The sequence below is a fragment of the Lissotriton helveticus genome, chromosome 6 (assembly GCF_964261635.1).
Source record: "Lissotriton helveticus chromosome 6, aLisHel1.1, whole genome shotgun sequence".
In the NCBI taxonomy this organism is placed as follows: Eukaryota; Metazoa; Chordata; class Amphibia; order Caudata; family Salamandridae; genus Lissotriton; species Lissotriton helveticus.
This window is the reverse complement of record NC_136067.1, coordinates 718202877-718226825: the sequence shown is the minus strand read 5'-3', so window position 1 is coordinate 718226825 and position 23949 is coordinate 718202877. Positions and strand designations below refer to the sequence as shown.

General features: G+C 45.4%; 1 protein-coding gene across 4 annotated transcripts in view; it reads right to left on the bottom strand.

Annotated features, from left to right (window-relative positions):
• USP45 (ubiquitin specific peptidase 45) overlaps positions 1 to 23949 on the bottom strand; it is a 1947146-nt gene that overhangs the window by 464112 nt on the left and 1459085 nt on the right. For all 4 annotated transcript variants that reach the window (XM_078648210.1, XM_078648209.1, XM_078648212.1 and 1 more), the window contains one exon: positions 6587 to 6643. In XM_078648210.1, coding sequence (XP_078504336.1) covers positions 6587 to 6643 — 57 coding nt within the window. The remainder of the gene's footprint in view (positions 1 to 6586; positions 6644 to 23949) is intronic.

Here is a 23949-nt window from a genome sequence, read left to right as displayed (position 1 = left end):
TCTCCCTCAGAATTCACGCCAAAAGAACTGCGGGAGTTTGTTTTGCCCTGCTGCGGGCGGCGCGTAAAATTCTTCCGCTTCTTCCTTTTCCATCAAGGAAGCTGTTGATTCAGGGTTTGATAACATCTCGCCTTGATTACAGCAATAGTCTGTTTCTGGGCACCCCTGAATCTACTTTTAACAAGCTTCAGCAGGTGCAAAACGCGGCGGCCAGACTCCTCATGGGTATCCCTCGAACTGAATCTGCCAGACCCGCTCTCAAGGCACTGCACTGGCTACCAGTGCGGGAGAGAGTAAAGTTCAAGGCACTGTCCATCGCCCATAAAACACTCCAGGGCGGCGGGCCTCCTCTTTTGGGGAGCTTGGTAGTGCCTTATAAAGCGAATAGAGCACTGAGGTCTGACCAGAGGTGTTTGCTCCAGGTCCCGAGAGTAAAAAGATCACGCACGGGTGGGAGGCGATTCTCTGTGCATACAGCAATGCTTTGGAATTCCCTCCCCCTAAAACTCCGCGCTGAGACCTGTACCCTGCGTTTTCGCAGAGGTTTGAAAACACATCTGTTTCCCCTGTGAGTCGTTATTATTATTTCATGGTCCCACGGTTGACGCACTGTTCATAGCGCCGGGATGCCCCAGGGTAGCTGTGCGCTATATAAGTTTTAATTAATAATAATAATAATAATAATGAACAGCATGATATAAAAGTTCTAATGTATGAAATGTACATAGTATTAAGTTTTAGTAACATGATGCATCATTGGTTAATTTATAGATATTACTCCCTGATGAAGAGCAACTTAGCTCGAAATGCATTGGAGTGCATCAGAGACAGTAAATGTTAAGAAGAATTAACATATGATATGTTGAATTGGATGAAAAAAACAAGAAATGAAAGTAATTGAATAAAATTGATGAAACACAAATTACACAAATTGGATTCTAATTATTTAAAATCTGGATTGGATTTAAAAGGAGTGCCCCAAAGGGGGATGCAACCAAGGGAGTTGGAAGCACTCATGCATATTTAATTTCCAGACGTTATACATATTGGACAGAAACGTCACCCCTGGGAGCAACCTACAAATTATAAGCAACCTAAATAAAACGTGCAAAATACGTTCAAAAAATTATTACAAAAAATCACTGACTTGGTTATACACCATCTGGGCAGAAAAAATGAGTACGTGTGGAATCTCCTAGACTTTTGTTTCTAATTGGTTGAATCCCAAGTCAGCAGTAACAAAAACATTTTTAAAGAATCTTTTGTTGTATTTCTGAAACTGCGAATATGTTAAAAAAAAACAATTAACAGTTTTACTACCTTGAACAATGGCGCAATAAATCACAAACACACTTTTTCTCTGTAAAGGGACAGTTACACAAATTTAGAGTCTCTATACAGATCACAATTAAGCTCCTATTGAATGTAGGGCCAAATAAAGTCACTTTCTTAGATTCAGTCGTATATCTGAGTGATGGCCATACACTATATGCCACAAATAAAAACAGAGTGCAGCAGTTAACCACAGTGTGAGCGTTTTTTTCTGATAGGTAAAAAGAAAGATTTGCAATAAAGCAGATTTTTGCTGGTTAAAAATAAACAAATCTACTGAGGCAGAGGTTTCAGTGAAGAGTCAAAACATGAACTAACGCTAAATAGGTAAAGGTGTATGACTTCCTGATGCTTGGTTGAGCATAATGCCCCTTTTTGCTTGGTCATAAAGTAGATAAAGGACTTGTAAGTAATTTCAATGCTCACAGTACACAAATAGCATATGACTGAAAAAGCAGAAGGGCTTTCTCCAGCATGATAGAAGCTGATGGATCTTTAATGGGACAAAACCACATTTACATGACTACCTTGCTAAAGCTGACCTAAGCCTTCGAGATGATACACATAACTTTAGTAACATGTACAAAAGGAACATAGCCTTCCTCTGAATGTTAATAAGGCAATTCAGTAATTAAGAAGACAAACCTGATCATCTAGACACTGTAGAGCATGGTCTTTGGATAATTTTGTTGACTTTTTCCTTCAATTACGATACATTACAAAATGCTACTGTGGGCTTGTTTAGGCGGGAGACACATGTTGGCAAATGAAGGCACACATTGTGGAGGAAAAAAGCTCCCTATAAATACCTACATGTCTGTAGCATGGCATTTCTTAAAATGTAAACAATTGTACCAGCAGCTAAACTGAGTGTTCATGTATTACAGACATGAGGAAGCATGCCTGATGCAGAATGATTGCTTCTGAGAAGTACATCTGCATAGTCGTGGAACTCTCTAGATCAGTGGTTCTTAATCGTTGGACTTCTGTGGACCTAGACTTACTCATTACTGGAACCTGGGGACCCCCACTGGATCATTATTGGAATCCGGGGACCCCCATTGAATCATTATTGGAAGGTGGGGAACCTGGCTAAGCATTTTCGATGATTTGAACCACAAAAATAGAGAAACGGGGGGAGGAGCCAGGCTGGCGACCGAGATGGCTGCATAGACGCTCGGCTCCGTGAGCCTTCTCACCCCGCGCACACATCCTGGCAACTATCCTGAGCCGTCACGGCATATTCAAGTAGGCGAAGGACAACTTTCACTGACCGTTTGCTCCTGAGGCTTTTCCGTGTGGCAGACCCGAGGAAATGTCCCCGACTGTTTTGCGGCCTTCACGGAGCTGGGACCGGGGTGTCGAGTGAGGAGAGTAACCGACCACGACTGCGACAACAGCGGCCTCTGGTGGAGGTGGGGAGTCGTCCGGAGGTCGCCGGAGATCTATTGGGCCGATGGCGACAGTGCTGACCCAGTCCATCTAGCGGAGTGCCTTGTGGGATGTGCGGTAAAGCAGGGTCGAGGGGAGTGCACGATACTTGGCCCCCTTTCCAGTGTTGTGTCCGGGCATGACTAATAACTTCTCCCGGAATCGGCGAGCGGCTCCCAGGGAGCGGCGGAGATTTTGTTTAGCCTTTTGGTGACCCTCCGCTGGGAAGCCTGCCTTGACTTTCGGGGTCCCCGTGGTGAATCCTGTTGCGCCCTGGTGTGGGGCCCGGTCCCGAGGTGCGGTGGAGAAGGACGAGGCCGGATCAGCTAAGATGGCGGATGGCATCCTCTTACGCAGACCACATCCAGGCAGAGAAGCTGCTGTACGGGAGAGTCCTGGGGTCTGGCGACACGAGACAGTGCCCACGTCCAGAGATCTACTGGCTGCGCTAACAACCCTGCATACGACCCTGATCCGGGACGCCCGGGATCTGGGAAGAAGGATGGCCGCCATTGTTGTCCCACCGTTCCACACGGGCATAGTTCGATCTCAAGGAAGCGCCGCTGTGCCCGCCTCTGTGTCAGTGAGGAATGCTCCAGCTACGCCTATGTTCGTGGAGACGCTGGAAGACCCGGTTCATGAGATCGCTTTGGACAGATCTGTTGTGCATGTGAGTGGCTCGTCGGGGCACGTGTCTAATCGGTGGCTGGGACAACAACGTCGATCTATGGTTTGGGCTGCCCCGGCGGCGTTTCAGCGCTTACCGGATGGAGTGACTCTCTTCTGGCTGGTGAGACTGTGTTCGGACTGGAAGATGCTTTCGGGGTTGATGCTGACACAGTCGGATTTCCGCCATACATATTCGGCTGGGTTTTGGTGGCTGACGTTCCATGGAGTAACAGCTCTGCCCGGTCCGCCCGGACCACTTGGACCCTCCACCCTGCTCTGTATGCCGATTGATATGTGGACGTATGTTGGCACTGCTGATAGAAAAGGCCAGGGGTGAGACCGTCTAGGACATGGTGGAACTTATTGTCGGCTGACGGTGATTTGGGGGACACTCGGCGGGGATGTTATTGATTGTGCTATCGGTGATTAATGTTTCCATGGCTATTCTGATCTTGCTTTTAGGATGTTTACTGCGCGCGGTGGTGGGGTGGGGGGCCGGGTGGCCAGATCGATGGCCCTTCCCCACATTTTTCCTCTTTTTCTTCTTTTTTCTCTTTTTCTATATTTCGGGTCACTCATTTAGGGCGACAGGCACGCTGCTGGGGGGGGGTAGGCCGTAGCCTTCTGCAGGGATGCAGGGTAGGGGGATGGGGTTTGTTAATTTGTCCTTTCTTTGTTTCTATGGCCCTTTGTCTTTTTGGTGTCGTCGTTTTTCATGTTCCTACAGTATGTTTCGTCTTGAGGGGTGGGGTGTAGTTTTGCTACGCAACGAGTTTGGTTTTTAAATTTATCCTGCTCGTAAGACTTGCCCCCCAATGCTTCAAACGTATTTGTAGTGTTTGCGGATTTCCTGCTTCATGCTTGCTATTGTGGGACCATGTATGACCGTATGGCATTGATTTTGAGTTTTTCTTTATTGTAAAATTAACCTTCTCGAATCCTGAATCTTGCACAGTACGCTTGAATACAAGTTATATCCTGTACACTTATTAGACCCCGATTTTCGGGCTGCTGTATTTTTCTGCATTGATTTGCTGTACTTACGATTTGCCTAGCGGCCGGCCGGGGTGGTTGTAGGCCCATGCTTGTATTTACTTGAAGTAACAATAAAGGTTTAAAAAAAAAAAATTGAGAAACAAGCATTCATCAAACAAATGCACAGATGATGAAATACTGTATTTAATTCACAAACTAATATAAAGTAACACAAATTTACTGGGAGGTTGGAGCATCCTACATTCAATTGAGGTCACTCATCGTACATACTGTATTCTGTTTGATGCATTTACTCCCACAAATCAATCTGAGAACACTAACTTAATTTTAAGCCTCCAATTTCAAATTCCTTAACATGTACAGAACATTTTAAAATCTTTCTTTCAAAATGCCTAAGACCCACTGCTTTACGTACAACAGTTTCAGACTGACTGACTGACCATTCATGTGTGGAATTAATTAATGAACCTGCAAACTCTAGATATTGCCAGTGAATTTCCTCCATCCTGTTTTATTGTGAGCATAGGGCAAGGGATGATCAATCCTTCTTCACTTTGACTCCTTGAAGGGACTCCTGACCCATGAATTATCCTTCGCCTTGTGCCCGCTGCCATGTGGTCAGTGGTCACAAGGTGAAATGTCAAGAACAGGCACATGGAGAAAATTGGACTTCTACCCACACATGTTGGGAGCAAGGCTACAAACACTGAAATGGTGCTGATACAACTGTTTAAAACATGTCTGACTCAAGTAACAGCAATGGAAAAATCATGCTTGCATGCTCAACTGGTAAACAGGTCTCCCTGCTGCATAAGTGCTGTCTGTTTTCATATTTTTAAGTAAATCCTGGATGCTTCATCTTAGTTGCTTTACATTTTACAATTTCAAATCGTATTAAAGAAGCGTTAGTGCACCATGCGATAGTGTCGCTAGCGACACTGAAAGTAGTGCATCGTTCGGGATGTAGATTTATGTGTTACAAGTTATACAGCTAATTGTTGTAGATAATGGTTTTTGGCTCTGCCAAATTCCAGCATATCATGTAAAGATGCTTTCAAAAGGCGGATGTTAGACTTGATCACAAGGGAAGAAGACTACAAAAAAAGGGGCAGCAACAAGAACGTCTGTTATAGACCCTGGAGATCTTGAAGCTTGTCTATGAAGGCATTCTGTCAGTTATGAAAAGCAGAAACATGTATAAATAATACTCACATGTAATAGAATGGCAACTGAAAATGGAGAAGATATACTTCAACCAAAAACAAAAATATCTTTTAAACATTTAAATTGTAATCTGTTTAAAAACCTACCGCTGGATACCAAATTCAAACAAATATAGAATCAACCTTACGAAACACAAACCAAAAGACTGAATATTAATTCTGGTCAAGGAATAAACATGAACATGTTTAGTACAGGTTCACGAGAGAAGGCTTTTAACATTTTTTGCATAAGAATTGTTATTATTACGTAGCCAACGTTCTATATCAGTGTGTCATTGATAACCAACAAACTGAGAAGGGGGCTTTGTCATGACAATGAAAGCACAGCCTGCTTTTCTCCACTGACAATAAGTTTTCAATGTAAAAATGTTAAGGCAAGGGATAGGGCAAGGGTTCCACTAAGGAACGGATTATGGTTACGATTTTTGTAGATGTTAGATTTAGGTAAATGGTTAATGTGAAGGCTAGGAAAATAGCAGCGATATTATATGTACTAGATTCTGGAAAAAGGATGGTTAGAGAGAAAAAGATGTACTGGAACAGCAAGGGGGAAAGGGTTTGGTTTATTGCAGTAAAACACCTTTTTGGGGGTTGTCCTGGTAGGAGGTACATTGACAGACAATGATTAAGTGCAAAATATCTTTGCCGGGAGAGGGGGTTGAGAGTATGAATTCACAGTCATGCATTTGGTAGTCATGCATTTTTCACCAATACATAAATCTGTTTAGAATATTTTTGGATATCGCGAGTAAGAGACCATGCAAACTGTTTTCAATAATGCACGTCTTAGCTTCAGTTTGGGGCGACAAAAATCTGGTATTTTGCATCTATAAACTTCATTACCTTTGTAAAGAGCAAGACATTTATACAATAAAGTGAAACGTATACCATAAACACATTTAATAATGCAATCATATAGGAATATAATTTCTTACTCTTTCTTCTATGATTGGAAGAGAAAGATCGATGAAAGGCTCCTGCACAGTTGAGATCTTTGTTGAAAATAAAAAAGGAGAATATATTTTAGATCATAGTCATCATTCAAGATCTCTAAGATAACATACAATGCATTTTGTATTTATAGATCATTCTATCCAGACTATTACTAGTAAAACCATTTCCTGTTCATCCAGATTTGCAGAAAAACTGGAAAGCATGGGGTATTTAAAGGAGCAGATTTATTTAATCAGTTACAATACGGTGACATATATCAAATAGGCACTGTCAGCTCTGTATACAAAGTGGTTTAGAATGGATCATACATCTTACTATTGAATTTTTAAAATTGATTTGGCATCGAAATACCTCAGTGCTTCCAAATTTGATAGCTGGTCTTGCCATGTTAGTTGGTGTGAGGGTGTGACAATAAAGTGCTGTCAATTAGTTAATAAAATCTTTAGTATGTGCACAGGACCTTTTAGGTCCTGGCTACAACCTGCTTTAGCTGTCTGTTTGCCAGACCTATGGTTTCCAATACATTACATATACTTCGAGCGTGGTTTTAGTAAGCCCCTGGCTGATGATTGGATGGCTACGTAGTCTGTCTTACTTCCTGGCCCAATTCAATGGCTTTCCTCACTAACCTGTGTTTACTCCACCCAGAAGCAGTTAGGCCTCACAGTGTACTGACTGGTTGAAGTATCCTTCCACTGCTGATGTAAGACCTGACATTTAAGTTTGTTGAAGGAACTCTTTTCTGTCCCTCTCTCCCTTACTCTTCTTTCTCCCCATGCCCCTAACTTAACCCAGACTTTCCCACCTAGCGTCCTCTTACCCACCCCACCATATGTAAAACAGTTTTTGCCACTGCTGCTGCTCTGTCAGTTAGTGGTCATCTTAAAATGGTTTTACGACCATTCCGAGAGGGCTGCATGCATGGATGCCTCACGCACAGCAGGCATCTACAAATGGGATTGTTCTATTTTAACATATGTTCCTGGATCCCCACTGCATATGCATGTGCATCCACAATGGCCATCTATGAATGCATTTAATTTTATTAATCTCATTCAAAGATGACTACAGTAAACGCATGTGCATCCAAGGTCAGCCTCTTGGAACAGCACTTCTTAAACTAAAATAAATTGCATTCAAAGCTGGCCACCACGGATGCATGTACATCCATGGTGGCTGTCTTCTCATTTGTTATGTAATATTTAAAAAATGCTGCTCCAAGATGGCCACTGCAGGTGCAAAAAGACATGGTTCCAAACCAAGACCTATTGACTTTGCCAATGCTTTTTGTAAAATGGTACCACAATTTATTTTAGTAATGTTGTATTGCCCGAATTAATAAAGGCAATGGGCTTGCTCATTCTTGGTTTACTACAGAGCCTGTAAGCAACAATGCTGGGTTAATCAATCATCAATGTGCAGAACAGACACAATTTAACACAGATCTATTTCAACTGGATGTTTATGGCTCAAATTATGGTGTTTCTCTCATACAGCCTCTAAAATGTTTATGCTTAGTTTGCAATATAGTTGGTATTGCCTAATCTGCTAACTAATCGGCATAGTTCACTGAAAATCCATCCTCCACCTAAGACTTAAAGTCTTCTAGAGTTTTATCACAGAAGTAACCTCCAACCAGGGTCTCTCTCCACCAACAAAGCTTACACAACATATACCCCAACACAAATGAAGGTTTGTTTGAAGGATCAATATTCTTACAGCTTGACATTCACAATGAAATCAATGGGTGGCTTAATGTCAAGTAGAATGACTGATCTACCTCTAAATTTCGACGAAGTGCTTCGGTATGTATGCATTAGAAAAACCTAAACATCTTTTAAGTGTGATTATGCAAGATAATATGGTAATCAGGTAGGAAGCTAAGAGATAAGGGCGCACTGCAATCTTATTTAGGGAAGGTAAACGGCAAATGAAATATATAGGAGGTGCTCCAAGGAAAAGAGGGATGGTTACCATCAACAACCCTAATATGCCCTCCGAATGAAGAGCATGAAGTATCAACATACAGATCAGAGCACTCAGGTGTTTAAGAAAATAGTCCTAAATACAGTAATCTCGAAGTAATAGTCCACTTTAATCCATGTTTTCAGTTCAGGCCCAAGAGGTATAATCCAAATCTTCACACTAGGCTTGCAGTGAATATCACTGCCAGTTCGTATTCCAAAGGAGAAACAATGCAATACAATTTTCCAAACGAAAGGTAGGTAATACAATCAGCTTGAAGCTAATCAGCCAACACATGTTTCGCCGATGGGTCAGTAACACCTCGACTTCTTCAGGGCTGCGGACATTAAGTAAAACATCAGAAAGATATATATATCTTCCAAGAAACTTGGAGTATGGTGCCCCACCACAAAGTGGGTTTTGCTTCTTATTACATCCCTGCAATACCACCAGTAACAGGAAAGGGGCGGCCATCTGGCGGCCTGCTTATATGGGTCAGTATCACATTGGACTGTACATTATATCAGACTGAGTGCAATTGTCCGGACCTACTAAGGCTGACTCTTAGGGACAATAAAGGTGGGAGGACCTTAGAGATTTTTAACATCTATGTACGTGGAACAAAAGGTGGAGTGCAATCTTCCATAATCACGTGTCTGGAAGCAGAACTCTCCCGCTGCCCGTCCGATTCGTATATTCTGGTAGCGGGAGACTTCTATTGCACTTTTGAACATCTTGCTGCTGGAAGGGCGAGATTTTGATCGATACCTTATCACTATTGATCTAAACCCCGATCTGGTCGACTGAACCTTTGTTGCCTGTCATTGAAGGAAGAAAGTGCCTCTGCTACCAAGTTAGTACACCCAATAAAGGACCCCGCTCCAAAAGATCACAAACAACTTCTAGCTTTCAAAAGTTTATTGTAAGGATAGGATAAGCTGCAAATACAGGCATCTCAGAATGAGATTCACGAGATACACAGGTCCAACTACATACATGTGCTCTCTGAAAGCCCTCAGACGAGCAACGGAAATTACCAGCACAAGTTCTAAGAATAATAAAGCTATCAGCATTGACGCATATTGAGATCTCTCCTTCATTTAAGTTGGAGGAAAACACACAGGTTAGGCTGTCCCTACCCTGCTCTAGATGGTATCCCTACTTAACCAAGTCTCAACCTAACAAAGGTGTCAGCAGTGAATGACCCCCAAGGGAAGTCACTCACTCTTAGTCTCCTGGTGAAAACCTATAGTTCTCCAGTCATGACCCCTCTCTGCCTACCCATCCGCTCTCTAAAGGGTCCTCAGGCATCTGCTCTAACTCCACCCAGGGGTGCTGTCCCTAATACAAAACAGTCAACAACATTTGAGACGCCCCTCGTGAGACGCCCCTCACGTGGTGTAGCTTCTGGCTTTTTCCATGCTGCTTTGTATTGGGCCTCATACGTTGGAGTTGACCTTGCTTCTCAGACTCTTCTCCGGCCCGCTGATACCCCTTAAACATTCCAGAACCCTCCTCCATGTCTGGGCCGTCTACTGAACAGACCTCTATTCATATTATTTATAATCGGATCCTCCCTTCTCTCTTGCAGACAGACATCTGCAGCCAAGAACCCAACTCTCATAGACTTCCAAAAAGGTTCGCAACATTTCTCGGCCCAGACATGTACGTGTAAATCAATGTTAAAACATTTCAGGCCTACAGCATTTCTCATAATAATTATAGCATTCAACTTCTTCATTAATTAAAGCATGTTAATACTCTTATTCTATTATTCAGTAAACACATCTATAAATCATGGCCCATTAATGCAATGACCAAAACATTAGTTCAATCTATGTCGTGAAAAGAAACACCTTCTAGCTCTGGCCCTGAGGCCTACCACATTCTGCGTTTAACCACATGCCATCTTACATTTTAGCAGCTACACGACATGGATTCAGGAATAATCACATCTAATAAAATCATATAGTGTCACACATTTCTGTATTAGTTCCATTTCTACTTAAATCTCTACATTAGCTATACATTCAGAATATAATTGCAGATACTACTAGCACTCATGGCATTTCTCCTCATGATTTGTGCTTACTACAGGTAAGTGTGATGCACTCATACATTTAGGTCAGTTTGCGCTCTCTCAGTTCCCCCCTTTGATGACCTCTCGGGGTCATCACTAACATTTAAACTGCAGTTATTGCTAGCATAACTTGTCTCTGCGCTTCCAGAGCCCTCAGACTCCTGTACTGATTATCTTGTATGGCAGCCAATCTCTGCAGCTGCTCTCTTTGGGCCCTTTCTGACCTTTTTGCTCTGTACCATTTGAATACCCTCACCAATCCCCACAATATGATCCCACAGATCAATATTATGATGATAGGTTTTAGTATATACCACACAAAGCTTTTGCCTAAGGTGGAGATCCACCCTCCAACTTCACTCATTCCGTGGCCCACCTTTTCCCAGACATTTTCTCTACTCAAGTCTTCGATCTCCTTGTGAATATCAGTTATGTTCCTAATAACTTTCTCAAGGGGCTTCGAATTGTCTGGAATGTAAGTACAACATTCCTGGACCTTCAAAGCCTTACAGACTCCGCCCTCTTTTGCTAGTAGGACGTCTAACGCAAGACGGTTCTGAAGAACCATAGCCCTTATCGATTGCATCTCTCCTTCTACCAGCATTAAGGACTGAGCAGTGCTGGCAGACAACCTGTCGACGACTGTTGCCAGTCGTCTAATTTTAACATCATTAAGGATTAGTCCCAAAAGAGGGAACATAGCTCCAAAGACATCTCCAACCATTTCTGCATCTCCTATATCTCTCCTTCCCCTCGATGATGTCTTGCCCTCGATGATCTCTAAGTCTTGTGCATGATATATTTTGGGGAAGACAATTGCTAGGTAACATGATCCATACCAGTTGTCAGGTAGTCTCACGTAGGCATTTCTTCCACATACAAAATACACATTTGGAATCACTTGCATTCCCTTCAGGAAATCCTTAGTATAGTACTCTATATTGAAAGCATGTTCACAGCTGACTTCTCCCACGTATATATTTTCATAATACGTTTTGGCTCGGTGAAGACATAGCTTTCCTCTCTGCGTCTTATCTAAAGCTATTGGACCACTACTACCCTTTCTCTTGTGTGCCTTCTCTTCCTCGGTCCAATCTGTTTTCCATTGTCCTGATTTTTTCAAAATCTTTTGTCTCCTGTAACGATCATCCACCTGCCCTATGAACTTCTTCTCGACTTCTGACACTTTGCATGTCAGGTTATTTCTACGGGCATGTGAAGTATCTAAGGTAATCCAAGGAATGAAGAACTTGGCCAGTCTGTCTTCACTCTTCCAGTAGTCCCATTTGTTCATCTGCTTATAATTTGGGACTTCTGGCAACACTGAATCATAGTTGGAGAAATAGTATTCAAAACTATCTCTCTCATAAAATATACTAAGCAATAAGCTACATGTAATGCCATATGTCAGCGGGAGGTGATGATATCTAATGCCTTCATCTACAGACGCCGGCAACTGCATGCAGACGTAACAGTCCTTAACCTCCATGGCATCCACGTATTCATATAAGAGTTTAGCATAAGCATTTGACCTAAAGTCTCCTTGGGACTCATCTACGTGTAACCTGCGGGCTTCTGCAGCTAATAACGCTTTCTCTTGAGTGTTTTCCCTTTTCTCACCAGCAACAGTGGGTGTAAGCGTTTCTACAGATTTCACATCAGTTACCTTCGCCTCTTCCTCATGTCCCTTTACATAAGAAATTGTTACCACTAAAGCTATTAATATTATCACTCCTACTATTAGTGTACCTATTATACATTTAACTCTGCGGTTCTGGGTGCCGGCTTCCATTTCGTCAGACAATATAGCTCTCTCTTATCTTGGCACAAAGTTCCTTTCTTCACGTTCCTTTACAGTCTCTTTTTACTCCTTTTGTCTTTAGAATCCACACAACTGGAAGCTGACAACCTTCTTCGCAAAAGTCCTTTAACAGTTCAATAAAGACAACCCTAGCCCTTCTCCATCAACTCAAGGGAAGTTCCCTAATATTCTCTGCTTCCTGGGCGCTAGGTAATCTTCTTTTTCCTGCTCGCTTTATTTACAAAGTCCTTTAAGCATCTACTATCAAGTTTGTGCCTGCAGCTTCGATAGCAAAGTTCAGTATTTCCAAACGAAGATTGTGCTCTTCATGGGCTGTTATCGTTGTACCAAAGTCGGGGAATTGCAATTCTGAAAGAAACATGTGTTTTAACTTGCTGAGGCGGGGAGGTCTGGGAAGCATGAATGTTAGTGACCCTTCTTGTTCGACTCCGGGTACCAACAGTCGTATTTCCACGGTGACGATGGGCTCAGAACTGGACACCACCACCGCTCGAATCCTCCCTGTCTCCTGTTTCAAAGACATTTGTCGCCAGATATGTCCACTCAGGTGTGGAGTATCTTCTGCTAGGCACACGCACTCTTCTTGACCTTCTTCGGTCCGGTGCTTCAGCGCCCTGAGCACCTTCTTCCGGGTCTGAGTCTTCTGATATCGGAGGAAGGGTTATCTCTGGAGTTGACCTCAGGCTAGAGCTCCTTCTTTGCGGCCAATTAGCTTCTCCACGTGCCCTTCTACTCCGTCTCCTTCTTGTCTGTTCTCGCTCTCTGTCAGACCTGTCAGTGTCTGACTCGTACTCCCAGCTACTTTCTCCTTCTGTAGCGTCGTCTGTTTCGCTGTTGTACTGACCGTCCTCAGCTTGGTCAGACTCGTTCCCTGCTTCCGCTGGCACCTCTACAGCTTGGCTAGCCCCCTCTATGGCTTCTCGGTCCTCTGCTGGACGTCTATCCGAGAGAGGAGCTGTTTCTTCCCGAGGTGCTGGAACCCTTCGCGTATGTGACGCGTGGATCCAATTGGGCAGGCCTCCCACCTTCACAGCCGTATTCGCGATCAGGATGATCTGGAAGGGCCCACGCCAACGAACATCCAAGCAGCTTCTTCTCACATGTTTTTTCACCAGGACCCAGTCCCCAGGATACAGGTCATGGCACGGGCCCTGGCACGATGGAACCTCGGCAGCCTGCACCTGAAGGGACACAGAATGAATGGCGTCAGACAGCCCCTTACAATAGTCCAGGATCATATCATCTGTGATATTTAACAGTGCAGTAGTTGGGACAGATGGCAGCCTCATTGCTCTCCCCATTAACACCTCATGTGGTGACAACCCCGTTCTTCTGTCTGGGGTACTACGAAGGCTCATGAGGACCAATGGCAGGGCGTCAGGCCAACTCAGGGTCGTTGAGGAACACACTTTTGCAATTCTGGCCTTGATCGTGCCATTGATCTGCTCCACAATTCCTGAGGCTTCTGGTCGGTAACTGCAATGCAATTTCTGATCTATGTTCAGAGCCGCACAAATCATCTTCACAAGCTCGCTGTTGAAATGTGTTCCCCTATCTGATTCCAAAGAGGCCGGCACCCCGAAGCGCGGAATGAGTTCCCTAAGCAGTAACTTGGCCACTGTGAGGGTGTCGCACCTACGTGTAGGGTATGCCTCAACCCATCTGGAGAATACACAAACAACCACCAGGACATAGCGGAGGCGGTTGCACCTCGGCATTTCAATGAAATCTATCTGCATTCGATTGAATGGACCTCCAGACCTTCCTATGTGACTCAGTGCAACTGGTGTTCTTTTCCCTACGTTCAGCTGCTGACAGGTCACACAACGCTGGCACACTGCTTCTGCTGCTATTCTAAACTTAGGATTGTACCAAGTCTGTCTAAACACTCTCAGCATAGCGTCTCTCCCTAGGTGTACGGGACCATGTATGTGTCTGGCCATTGGGCTCACCATCTCATTGGGCAACACTGCTCTGCCATCTGCTGAGACCCAAAAATGGGACTCACCCACTACACATCCTGCTTTTTCCCATGTTTCTTTTTCAAAATCAGGAGCATTTTCTTGCATGTTTGCCAGTTCGTCCCAAGTATCAACAGTTTCCAATATCATGGCTAATTCGGTCCTTACATTTATTCCACCCACTTCCACCTCTGTGAAAGAGTACCCTTGTTCCGCGCAATACCGCGCGACTTCGTCGGCATATCTATTGCCTTTCGAGACGAAGTCCTCATTTCTGGTATGTGCGGTGCACTTTACAACTGCGATACCTGCTGGACATTGCAACGCCTCTAACAACAGGCGCACAAACTCTCCATTGCGAATGGGAGAGCCTGAAGAGGTCATGAACCCTCTTTGAGACCATAACTGCCCGTAATCATGAACCACCCCATAACCATATTGGCTGTCGGTGTATATGGTGACTCGAATTTGATTGCTTGCCAAGCAAGCACGTGTCAAGGCAATAATCTCGGCTACCTGAGCGGAGTGTACTCCTTCCAGGCATCCAGCTTCTACAACTCCAGTAATTGTACAAACAGCGTAAGCTGCTCTCAACTGCCCAACTTCGTCTCTTACACATGAGCCATCGACAAAGAAAATTTCGTCTGGGTCGGTCAGTGGCTCATCTACGATGTCGGGTCTGGGTTTGGTGCATAGTTCAGTCACATCGAGGCAGTCATGGTCTGTACATTCATCATCATCCTCGATATCATTTGGGAGTGGCATCAAGGTGGCAGGGTTCAAAACAGAGCATCTCCTGAGGGTCACATTCTCTGCAGCAAGAATAACTTGCTCATAGCGCGTGAGCCTGCTGTTGGTCAGATGCTGTGTTTTGGTCCTGGTCATCAACAGTTCAACAGAATGGGGCACGCACACCTCTAACGGGTGCCCCATGACGATATTTTCACATCTCTCAATGCTGACACCCGTTGCAGCAACGGATTTGAGACATCCGGGCAACGCTGCGGCTACTGGGTCTAAAGTAGCCGAGAAATAAGCAACTGGTCTACGGGCATTCCCATGGATTTGGACTAACACAGACAACGCGCAACCTTCTCTCTCACAACAGTAAAGCAAAAATGGTTTATTGTAATCAGGCATTCCCAATGCCGGAGCACGACACAGGTCCTCTCGCAGCTGTAGGAATGCCATCAAACAGTCTTTGTCCCATGGTACCGGATCGCTCACCTCCTTATGCGTCAGTTTTTGCAAGGGCTTTGCTTTCAGTGAAAAGTTCGCGATCCACTGTCGGCAATAACCCACCATCCCTAAGAACATCCTGACCTCTCTCTGTGTCTTAGGCGCATTCATTTTCATGATCGCCTCTATCCTGTCTGGTGACACCTTTCGTTTGCCTTTCTCTATTCTGTGTCCCAAGTACTGCACTTCTGTCAGGCAGTACTGCAACTTTCCCGGGGACACCTTGTGCCCATTGGCAGCTAGGTGATTTAACAAAGCAATGGAGTCCTCCCTGCAAGCTTCTTCTGTTTCTGACGCCACGAGGAGGTCGTCTATGTACTGGACCAGAACTGACTTCTGGGGCAGCACTAGACTTTCAAGATTTTTCTTCAAAAGCTGGTTAAAGATCGATGGGCTCTCTGTATACCCCTGAGGAATACGACACCATGTTAGGACGCGACCTTCCAGCTTAAATGCGAAAAGAAAATGGCTTTCTTCGTCCAGAGGGATCGAAAAGAAAGCCTGACAAAGATCAATCACAGTGAACCACTCAGCTTGGAATGGAATCTGAAACAGTATCACTGATGGATTCGGTACCACTGGACAACACGAAACGACTATGTTATTAATCTTTCGAAGGTCCTGTACTATCCGGAATTTCCCATTTGGTTTCTGCAGACCCATAATCGGGGAGTTGCATGGACTACCCACGATTTCTTTCAGTATTCCCTGTTTAATCATGGACTCGATCACGGGTTTTATGCCTGCAATCGTTTCTGGAGTCAATTTATATTGGGGTGTTCTTGGGAACTCAGCATGCGGTTTCACTACAATTTTCACTGGGTCCACCCCTTTTACCAATCCAATCTCTTCCCCAGTGAAGTCCCATACTTCTGGTGCCACTGTCTCTCTCAAGTCCCAGGGGAGCTCATCTACTGTTAAAGTAGGGTACAGCTCCACGCATATTCTTGAGTTTGCAACTTTGAAGTCTGCGTCATCATCATTGGTCAATACCTCCACTCCCTGAGGTGTACAGTATATTGTACAATTCAATTTACACAACAGGTCTCTGCCTAGCAGACACACAGGACTTGAATCGCAAACCACAAACTGGTGCTCATCGCTGTACTTCCCTATTTTCACCTGTACCGGTTCTGTCAATTGGCTGGTTATTCTCCTGTTTGCGACCCCCACCACTTGTATGGTCTCTCCAGACATGGGCAGGTCTGGAACTGCAGCTGATCTGATCGTGGATCTAGTGGCTCCTGTGTCCACCAGAAATGTCGTGGGGCACCCTGCTACTTCTGCTTCGACATAGGGTCCCCTCTGGTCCACCTCCAAGGCTGCCCCGAGGGTGCAGTCTTCTCTTTCCACTCTCTGTCCGGTTAATGGGTCCACATAATAGCACTCTTCTCCTTCTACAAACAGGGGCATCTGTCTATAGGTCTTACCCATATTCCCTACTCGGGGAGGTTGCGGGAACTGGGCTCGGGGAGGAGCCCCCCCCCCTTTGAGCACCTTTCCCTGGTATGGCGTCACCCCTCTCGTGGGCGCTCTCTGGACCTCTTCCTCCTCTTCCTCTTGTTCTCCTATCTCTACATTGTAGGGACACTCGCGTTTCCAATGCCCCACCTCGTTACACTGGTGGCACCTAGTCGTTTTCTTCAAGGCAGCTATGTCTATTCTGGGTCTAAAGGTGGAACTCTCCTCATTGCCCTTGTTCTGACTGTACTGCTTCTTTCCTCCTGTACCTGTTCCTTGCTGCTGTTGCTGCTGTCCCCCCTTCCCTGCTGCCTGCATCTGTACCACCATCAATTTTTCTTTTAGTTTCTTAGCCTTGGAGTCTATCTCATCACAGCAGTACCTAGCATATCTCAGTATTTCGTCTAGGGGTCTATTTTGCCAACAAATCAAGTGTTGCTGAATCATTAAACTAATATCCGGTCTCAGTCCCAGGACGAACTTGGACACAAATTGCCCTATGTCTTTTGGATCCATTACATCCAAGCCGCTATACTGTTTAAACGCCTTCAGCAATCTCTCATAATATTCGTGGACTGTCTCTTTGGGTTCCTGTCTGGTTCGGTCTATTTTGACCCAATCTATGTCTTGCATTGGCACTTTCTCTTTCAGCCAAGTCATCACTCTCTCGAATTTTGCCATCACAATCTCGGACGGCCCATTAGTCTTAGCATCTCTCTCCGGCTCCGTTGTGGGCCACTCAGCGCTAACCTTGCATGCTGTCCACAGATCTCCTGGTACTACAATGTCAAACAGCGTGTTCAGATCTATCCATAGGACCTTTGAGATTTTTACAAATCTCTCAACTTGCTTGTACCACTCCACTGGGCTTTCCCGCAATTTGGGGAAGGAGGTGGTAAAAGCAGCTAAATCTCCCCTACTCCAAGGGACATGTACATAATTCCCATTTGCGACTTCACGCAAAGGGTATGCTTCTATTCCCTGCAGCCCTCCTGGTGTCGTACCAAGCGTGCTTCTCCTGACGGTCCCTTTCTTGGACCACCTCTCTTCCCACTTATCTAGTGCCCTCCATGTCCTTATTCCAGTGATCAGTTCCCTTATGTGCGTTTTCAGCCCGATCGTTCTCCTCTCATCTAGGTCTCGATCTGTATAATGTAGCCTGTGGTTACCCTGTAATGCTTTGGTTCTTGACAGGTCCACCATATATTTGCCTGCTAGTTCGACTAACTTCTCATGGATTGCTCTCGCTTTTCGAGTGATGTCCTTTGCCATATACAGTATTTCATCCTGCTCATACATTTCCATTCTTTCTAAAGGCAGGGTACCATCTATCATGTCATCCAGGTCTGACCTTAAGCTGGCGACATCGAGTCTCTTGGCTTTTATCTCAGCTCGCAATATGTCTTTCGAAGGGGGCTCACTGGTCTCCCTACCATCCCAACTCCGAGCTCTACGTTTGGGCTCGGGAGAGTTAATGAGTGCTCTCCCTTGCTCCCATCTCTCCAGGTCCCATGCTCGGCCATCCGATCTTGGAAGGTGATGGAACACGGGCCTATTACCCCCACTCTTGCTCTGCCCACTCTCTCCTTCTTCTCTCCTTTCACCGTACTCCTCTCTGTTAGTTTCCCTCTGTTCGCTACTCTCCCTTTGCCTAGTATCACTCAGTATCCGATACGATCCTTCCTGGTTCCCCATATTCCCTGGGCTGCGCTCGTTTCCGTCATCACAGGGACTATGGTGCGACCTCTCACAACTCCCATTCAGTTCTCTGGTGCCGGGCACACAGTGGGTACACTTAAAGCTGTTTCTGTACTCTTGCGTTCTCCTCTCCCCTTTACTGAGTATTGGGCGGGCCACCCCTCCACTCCCGGGGCCCCCGTTTTCCAGGTCCGTTCTATCTCCACTCCGGGCCCAATGGGTGACTCCCCTACTATCTCTCTCTCTCCAGTCCCACTCCGGGCTGCTCTCCCCAGCCCCGCAGTGAGTCCGAGCTCTGCTGTCCTGACTTTCCCTTTCAGCTTCTGCAGCTATGATGCTCTTGTGAGCCTCCACTGCCTCATCCCACTTCTTCATGTACTCATTTAGCTCTTGAAAGGATTTTCGTCCAGATCCCCTCAGATCCACTGGCCATCTAGGGCCCCCGGGATCCCCTCCTGGGTCCCCTGCTGTGTGCATCGGGGTGCTCCACTCTCTGGGTATCGGCATCTGACTTGGGGAATTGATCGTATCGTTCCTCCTTGCCGTCTCTGCTCTTTCTCCGTCCTTCCGTACCCGTTCTTCCCCTCTTGCTCTCTCTGGGTCATATATCGATACTATAGGACCTATGGTAACAGGTACCTGTAGTGCAGCTGGTAATCCGTAGGATGTGGCGCACTCCGTTTCCGGCGCTCTTTGTACCACAAACCTCCCGACTACCTGTTGCACCTGACTAGGCTGGGACAGCTCTTTCTTTGCCTCAGGATCCCACTCTGAACTGGGAAGCGGTCCATGCTCTCCTGCATTGCCCCCCTTTTCTCTTCCACTATGCTCGACCTCTCCCCCTGCTCTATTATACGGGGGTGGCCTGTCTGTCAATAGTCTGTTTATCAGGCTGTCCTCTGTTTCGCTCTCATCATCTTCTTCTAGGGGGCTTTTATTTCCGGGCACCTCTAACACTGGGTACAGTTTATTTACTTCCATGTTATGCACTCTCCATCTTTTAGCATCCGCATCCCACCTGGCATCCTGCACTGCCCTTACCGATCGTTTCACCCTTTCTTGTCGTCTGTTCATATTTTTTTCATGCGCTGCCCTAATCCATGCATCAAGGGCTTCAAACTGGGTCGGTCTAGGCAAGGGTCTCATTGAGGTCATGACTGATTTTAATCGATGTAACACCTCTAATCTGAACGTCCCGTACTTCGGGAACGTCAGTTCCTCATTTCCTTCCGTAATCTTACTCCACTCTGATATCCAAAGGATCGTATGCAGCCCAACATTCACTGCCATGTAACGAGCCGGCGTACCCTCCGGCGGGGCTTCTTCCCCTTCATCCGATCCCCGCTTCTCTTTTTTAAACGCCGCTCTCAGCCATTTAAAACACTTCATAATTATGCGCACAATATCCAGCCTCGCTACTCTGTTTACTTCCTGATGACAATCCACCAATCCTGTCGCGGCTTTGCTAACTTGGCCTATCGCAGCGCGGTCTTTCTCCGGTCGGCCAATCCCAGCTCGCCACTTTCTGACGTCTTTGCTAGCTGGCCTATCACAGCACGGTCTTTCTCCGGTCAGCCAATCACTGCGCGACACTTCCTGACGTCACTTTTCTCCGCTTCGCAGCAGCACCCCTCCTTTCTCAACTCGTCTCCCGGTCATGCATGCGTCCCATTCATACACCGAAAAATGACTACTTCCGACCAAGCGGTCACTTCCCTCGACTGTACGTCCACAGTCTATATGTAATTGTCAACACAACTGACGAAATGTCTATCGTCTCTCTGATAGGTTGCTTACACACACAGTAACCTCCGACCAGCGTCCGTTACTCACGCACTCACTCTTACGTTCCCCCTATCTCGGTCTTTCGGGTGATCAATGGTACCTCATGACCCCCTTCACACTATTTGACAATTACTCTGGGTGTCCGATACACCCGAACCACTTAAGCTCTCACTTAAGATTTCCACCGGTTGCGCGCGCTCACAACCTGTTCCACAGTCACTCTACAGACATTCAACTCCGCCAGACATTACAACATAGATACAATACAAAAACACCGCAATCTAACACGCATGACCCTTTATACTCACTCTCGACCGATACTGCTGCTTTTTCTGTCTCACGTCATCCGGATCTTCTTCGGCGGGCGGTTCTTCCGATCATCGATCTCTAGGGGCCTTGGGGTAAGCTAACCTGGCCTAGGTCACCGTCCTCAAGAAGGCAACCATCCTCTATAGCTACCAACTGGAAGGGCGAGATTTTGATCGATACCTTATCACTATTGATCTAAACCCCGATCTGGTCGACTGAACCTTTGTTGCCTGTCATTGAAGGAAGAAAGTGCCTCTGCTACCAAGTTAGTACACCCAATAAAGGACCCCGCTCCAAAAGATCACAAACAACTTCTAGCTTTCAAAAGTTTATTGTAAGGATAGGATAAGCTGCAAATACAGGCATCTCAGAATGAGATTCACGAGATACACAGGTCCAACTACATACATGTGCTCTCTGAAAGCCCTCAGACGAGCAACGGAAATTACCAGCACAAGTTCTAAGAATAATAAAGCTATCAGCATTGACGCATATTGAGATCTCTCCTTCATTTAAGTTGGAGGAAAACACACAGGTTAGGCTGTCCCTACCCTGCTCTAGATGGTATCCCTACTTAACCAAGTCTCAACCTAACAAAGGTGTCAGCAGTGAATGACCCCCAAGGGAAGTCACTCACTCTTAGTCTCCTGGTGAAAACCTATAGTTCTCCAGTCATGACCCCTCTCTGCCTACCCATCCGCTCTCTAAAGGGTCCTCAGGCATCTGCTCTAACTCCACCCAGGGGTGCTGTCCCTAATACAAAACAGTCAACAACATTTGAGACGCCCCTCGTGAGACGCCCCTCACGTGGTGTAGCTTCTGGCTTTTTCCATGCTGCTTTGTATTGGGCCTCATACGTTGGAGTTGACCTTGCTTCTCAGACTCTTCTCCGGCCCGCTGATACCCCTTAAACATTCCAGAACCCTCCTCCATGTCTGGGCCGTCTACTGAACAGACCTCTATTCATATTATTTATAATCGAATCCTCCCTTCTCTCTTGCAGACAGACATCTGCAGCCAAGAACCCAACTCTCATAGACTTCCAAAAAGGTTCGCAACATTTCTCGGCCCAGACATGTACGTGTAAATCAATGTTAAAACATTTCAGGCCTACAGCATTTCTCATAATAATTATAGCATTCAACTTCTTCATTAATTAAAGCATGTTAATACTCTTATTCTATTATTCAGTAAACACATCTATAAATCATGGCCCATTAATGCAATGACCAAAACATTAGTTCAATCTATGTCGTGAAAAGAAACACCTTCTAGCTCTGGCCCTGAGGCCTACCACATTCTGCGTTTAACCACATGCCATCTTACATTTTAGCAGCTACACGACATGGATTCAGGAATAATCACATCTAATAAAATCATATAGTGTCACACATTTCTGTATTAGTTCCATTTCTACTTAAATCTCTACATTAGCTATACATTCAGAATATAATTGCAGATACTACTAGCACTCATGGCATTTCTCCTCATGATTTGTGCTTACTACAGGTAAGTGTGATGCACTCATACATTTAGGTCAGTTTGCGCTCTCTCACTGCTGAGGATATGCTAGGCTTAGAAGAGGACGACGCAAAGCAGGGAATTCCCCCGCTGAACATACCCCCGATAAAAAGGTGGACCCAATTAGCTGTCCAGCTGAGCTCCCTATCCTTAGAGTATGGGCTTAGGGCAACTAACGGGAGGTCACTTTCTGACCCCTTAGGGTCACATACTTACAACAGGGTGGGCCACTCTTCACAAATTGACTATATCCTGTTAGACTGCAAGCTATGGAGTTTTTTAATCGACATGGTGGTAATGCCAACTACTGATAGCGACCAGAATCCATTAAGCCTATCGTTAAAATCTTTATGGCTCCCTAATTCTGGTAATACATGTAGAGCAGACCTAATGTCCACAAGGGAAGTAATTCCCTCGAATTGCGGAAGGCACCTTAAATGGCACAAAGTTGCCATTTATGAAACACAATTATCTGGCATCAGAGAGACCCTGGCAGAAGCTTTAAGCGAGCTGCAAGAGGTTCCCACTGATATATATGGTACCCAGAAGATATCGATAATTTATCAACAAACTATTAATACTCTGGGAACCTTCTTTTACACGACCTCTGGCAACAGGCCGCATACCTTGCGTAGGAACACCACTTATACATGGTACATGAAGAATTGTAGATACAAGAAATCTTCTCTGATTATGGCTGCCAAAAGCCAGTCTCCTCTTAGGATTTGGACAGCAAGAAGGGAGTACAAGGTGGCAGTCCTCAAAGCTAAGAAAGAGTGGGAGGAGCAGTATTGGCAAGCTTTAAAAGCAGCCAGTACGGAGAAAGATGCCAACCTTTTCTGGAACCTGCTTAGGAACAAGACGCGCCCTGATTGCCAGTTAATTACCAACAACATTCCAAGTAAAACTTGGCTTGATCACTTTCTGAGCCTTTATTCGAATGCAGATGAAACCACCTTTGATGGTCCAACAATTGACCCCTGGGCCACCTCTGGGGAACCTAACAGATACCCCTTCTCCGAAATGGAGATGGAAACCGCCATTCGGCGATAGTCCCAGCAAAAGCAGCGGGGCCCAACGGACTCCCAGGGGACCTCCTTTGAGCAGATCCTGCTAAATGGGCAACATTTATTTCATCTATAATTAATGCCATTGACAACGGCTGCCCTATTCCAGATTTCTGGAGGGGGGCAGAGGTTTGAGGAAAATGAAATTTTGCCTGACCAATGTGTCCCCTGCGTGTACCCTATGTTACATATGTGTGCATGTCACCCATGCATATTTCTCTCAGTGGCCTGAATCACAAGGCCTCTGCAATCACGTCCTGTATTAAGGTGCCTGTCATCAAGTTTCCCAAACGTTAAGCTAATATGAAGGCCCATGTATTTGCATTGTGCACTTTTAAATAAATATCGTAATGAACCACTTTCTGAATCAGGGTTTTCCTGACTCCTGACACACTGAAAACTGCAGTTACGTATCTCTGACCTCGCATACTTCTAG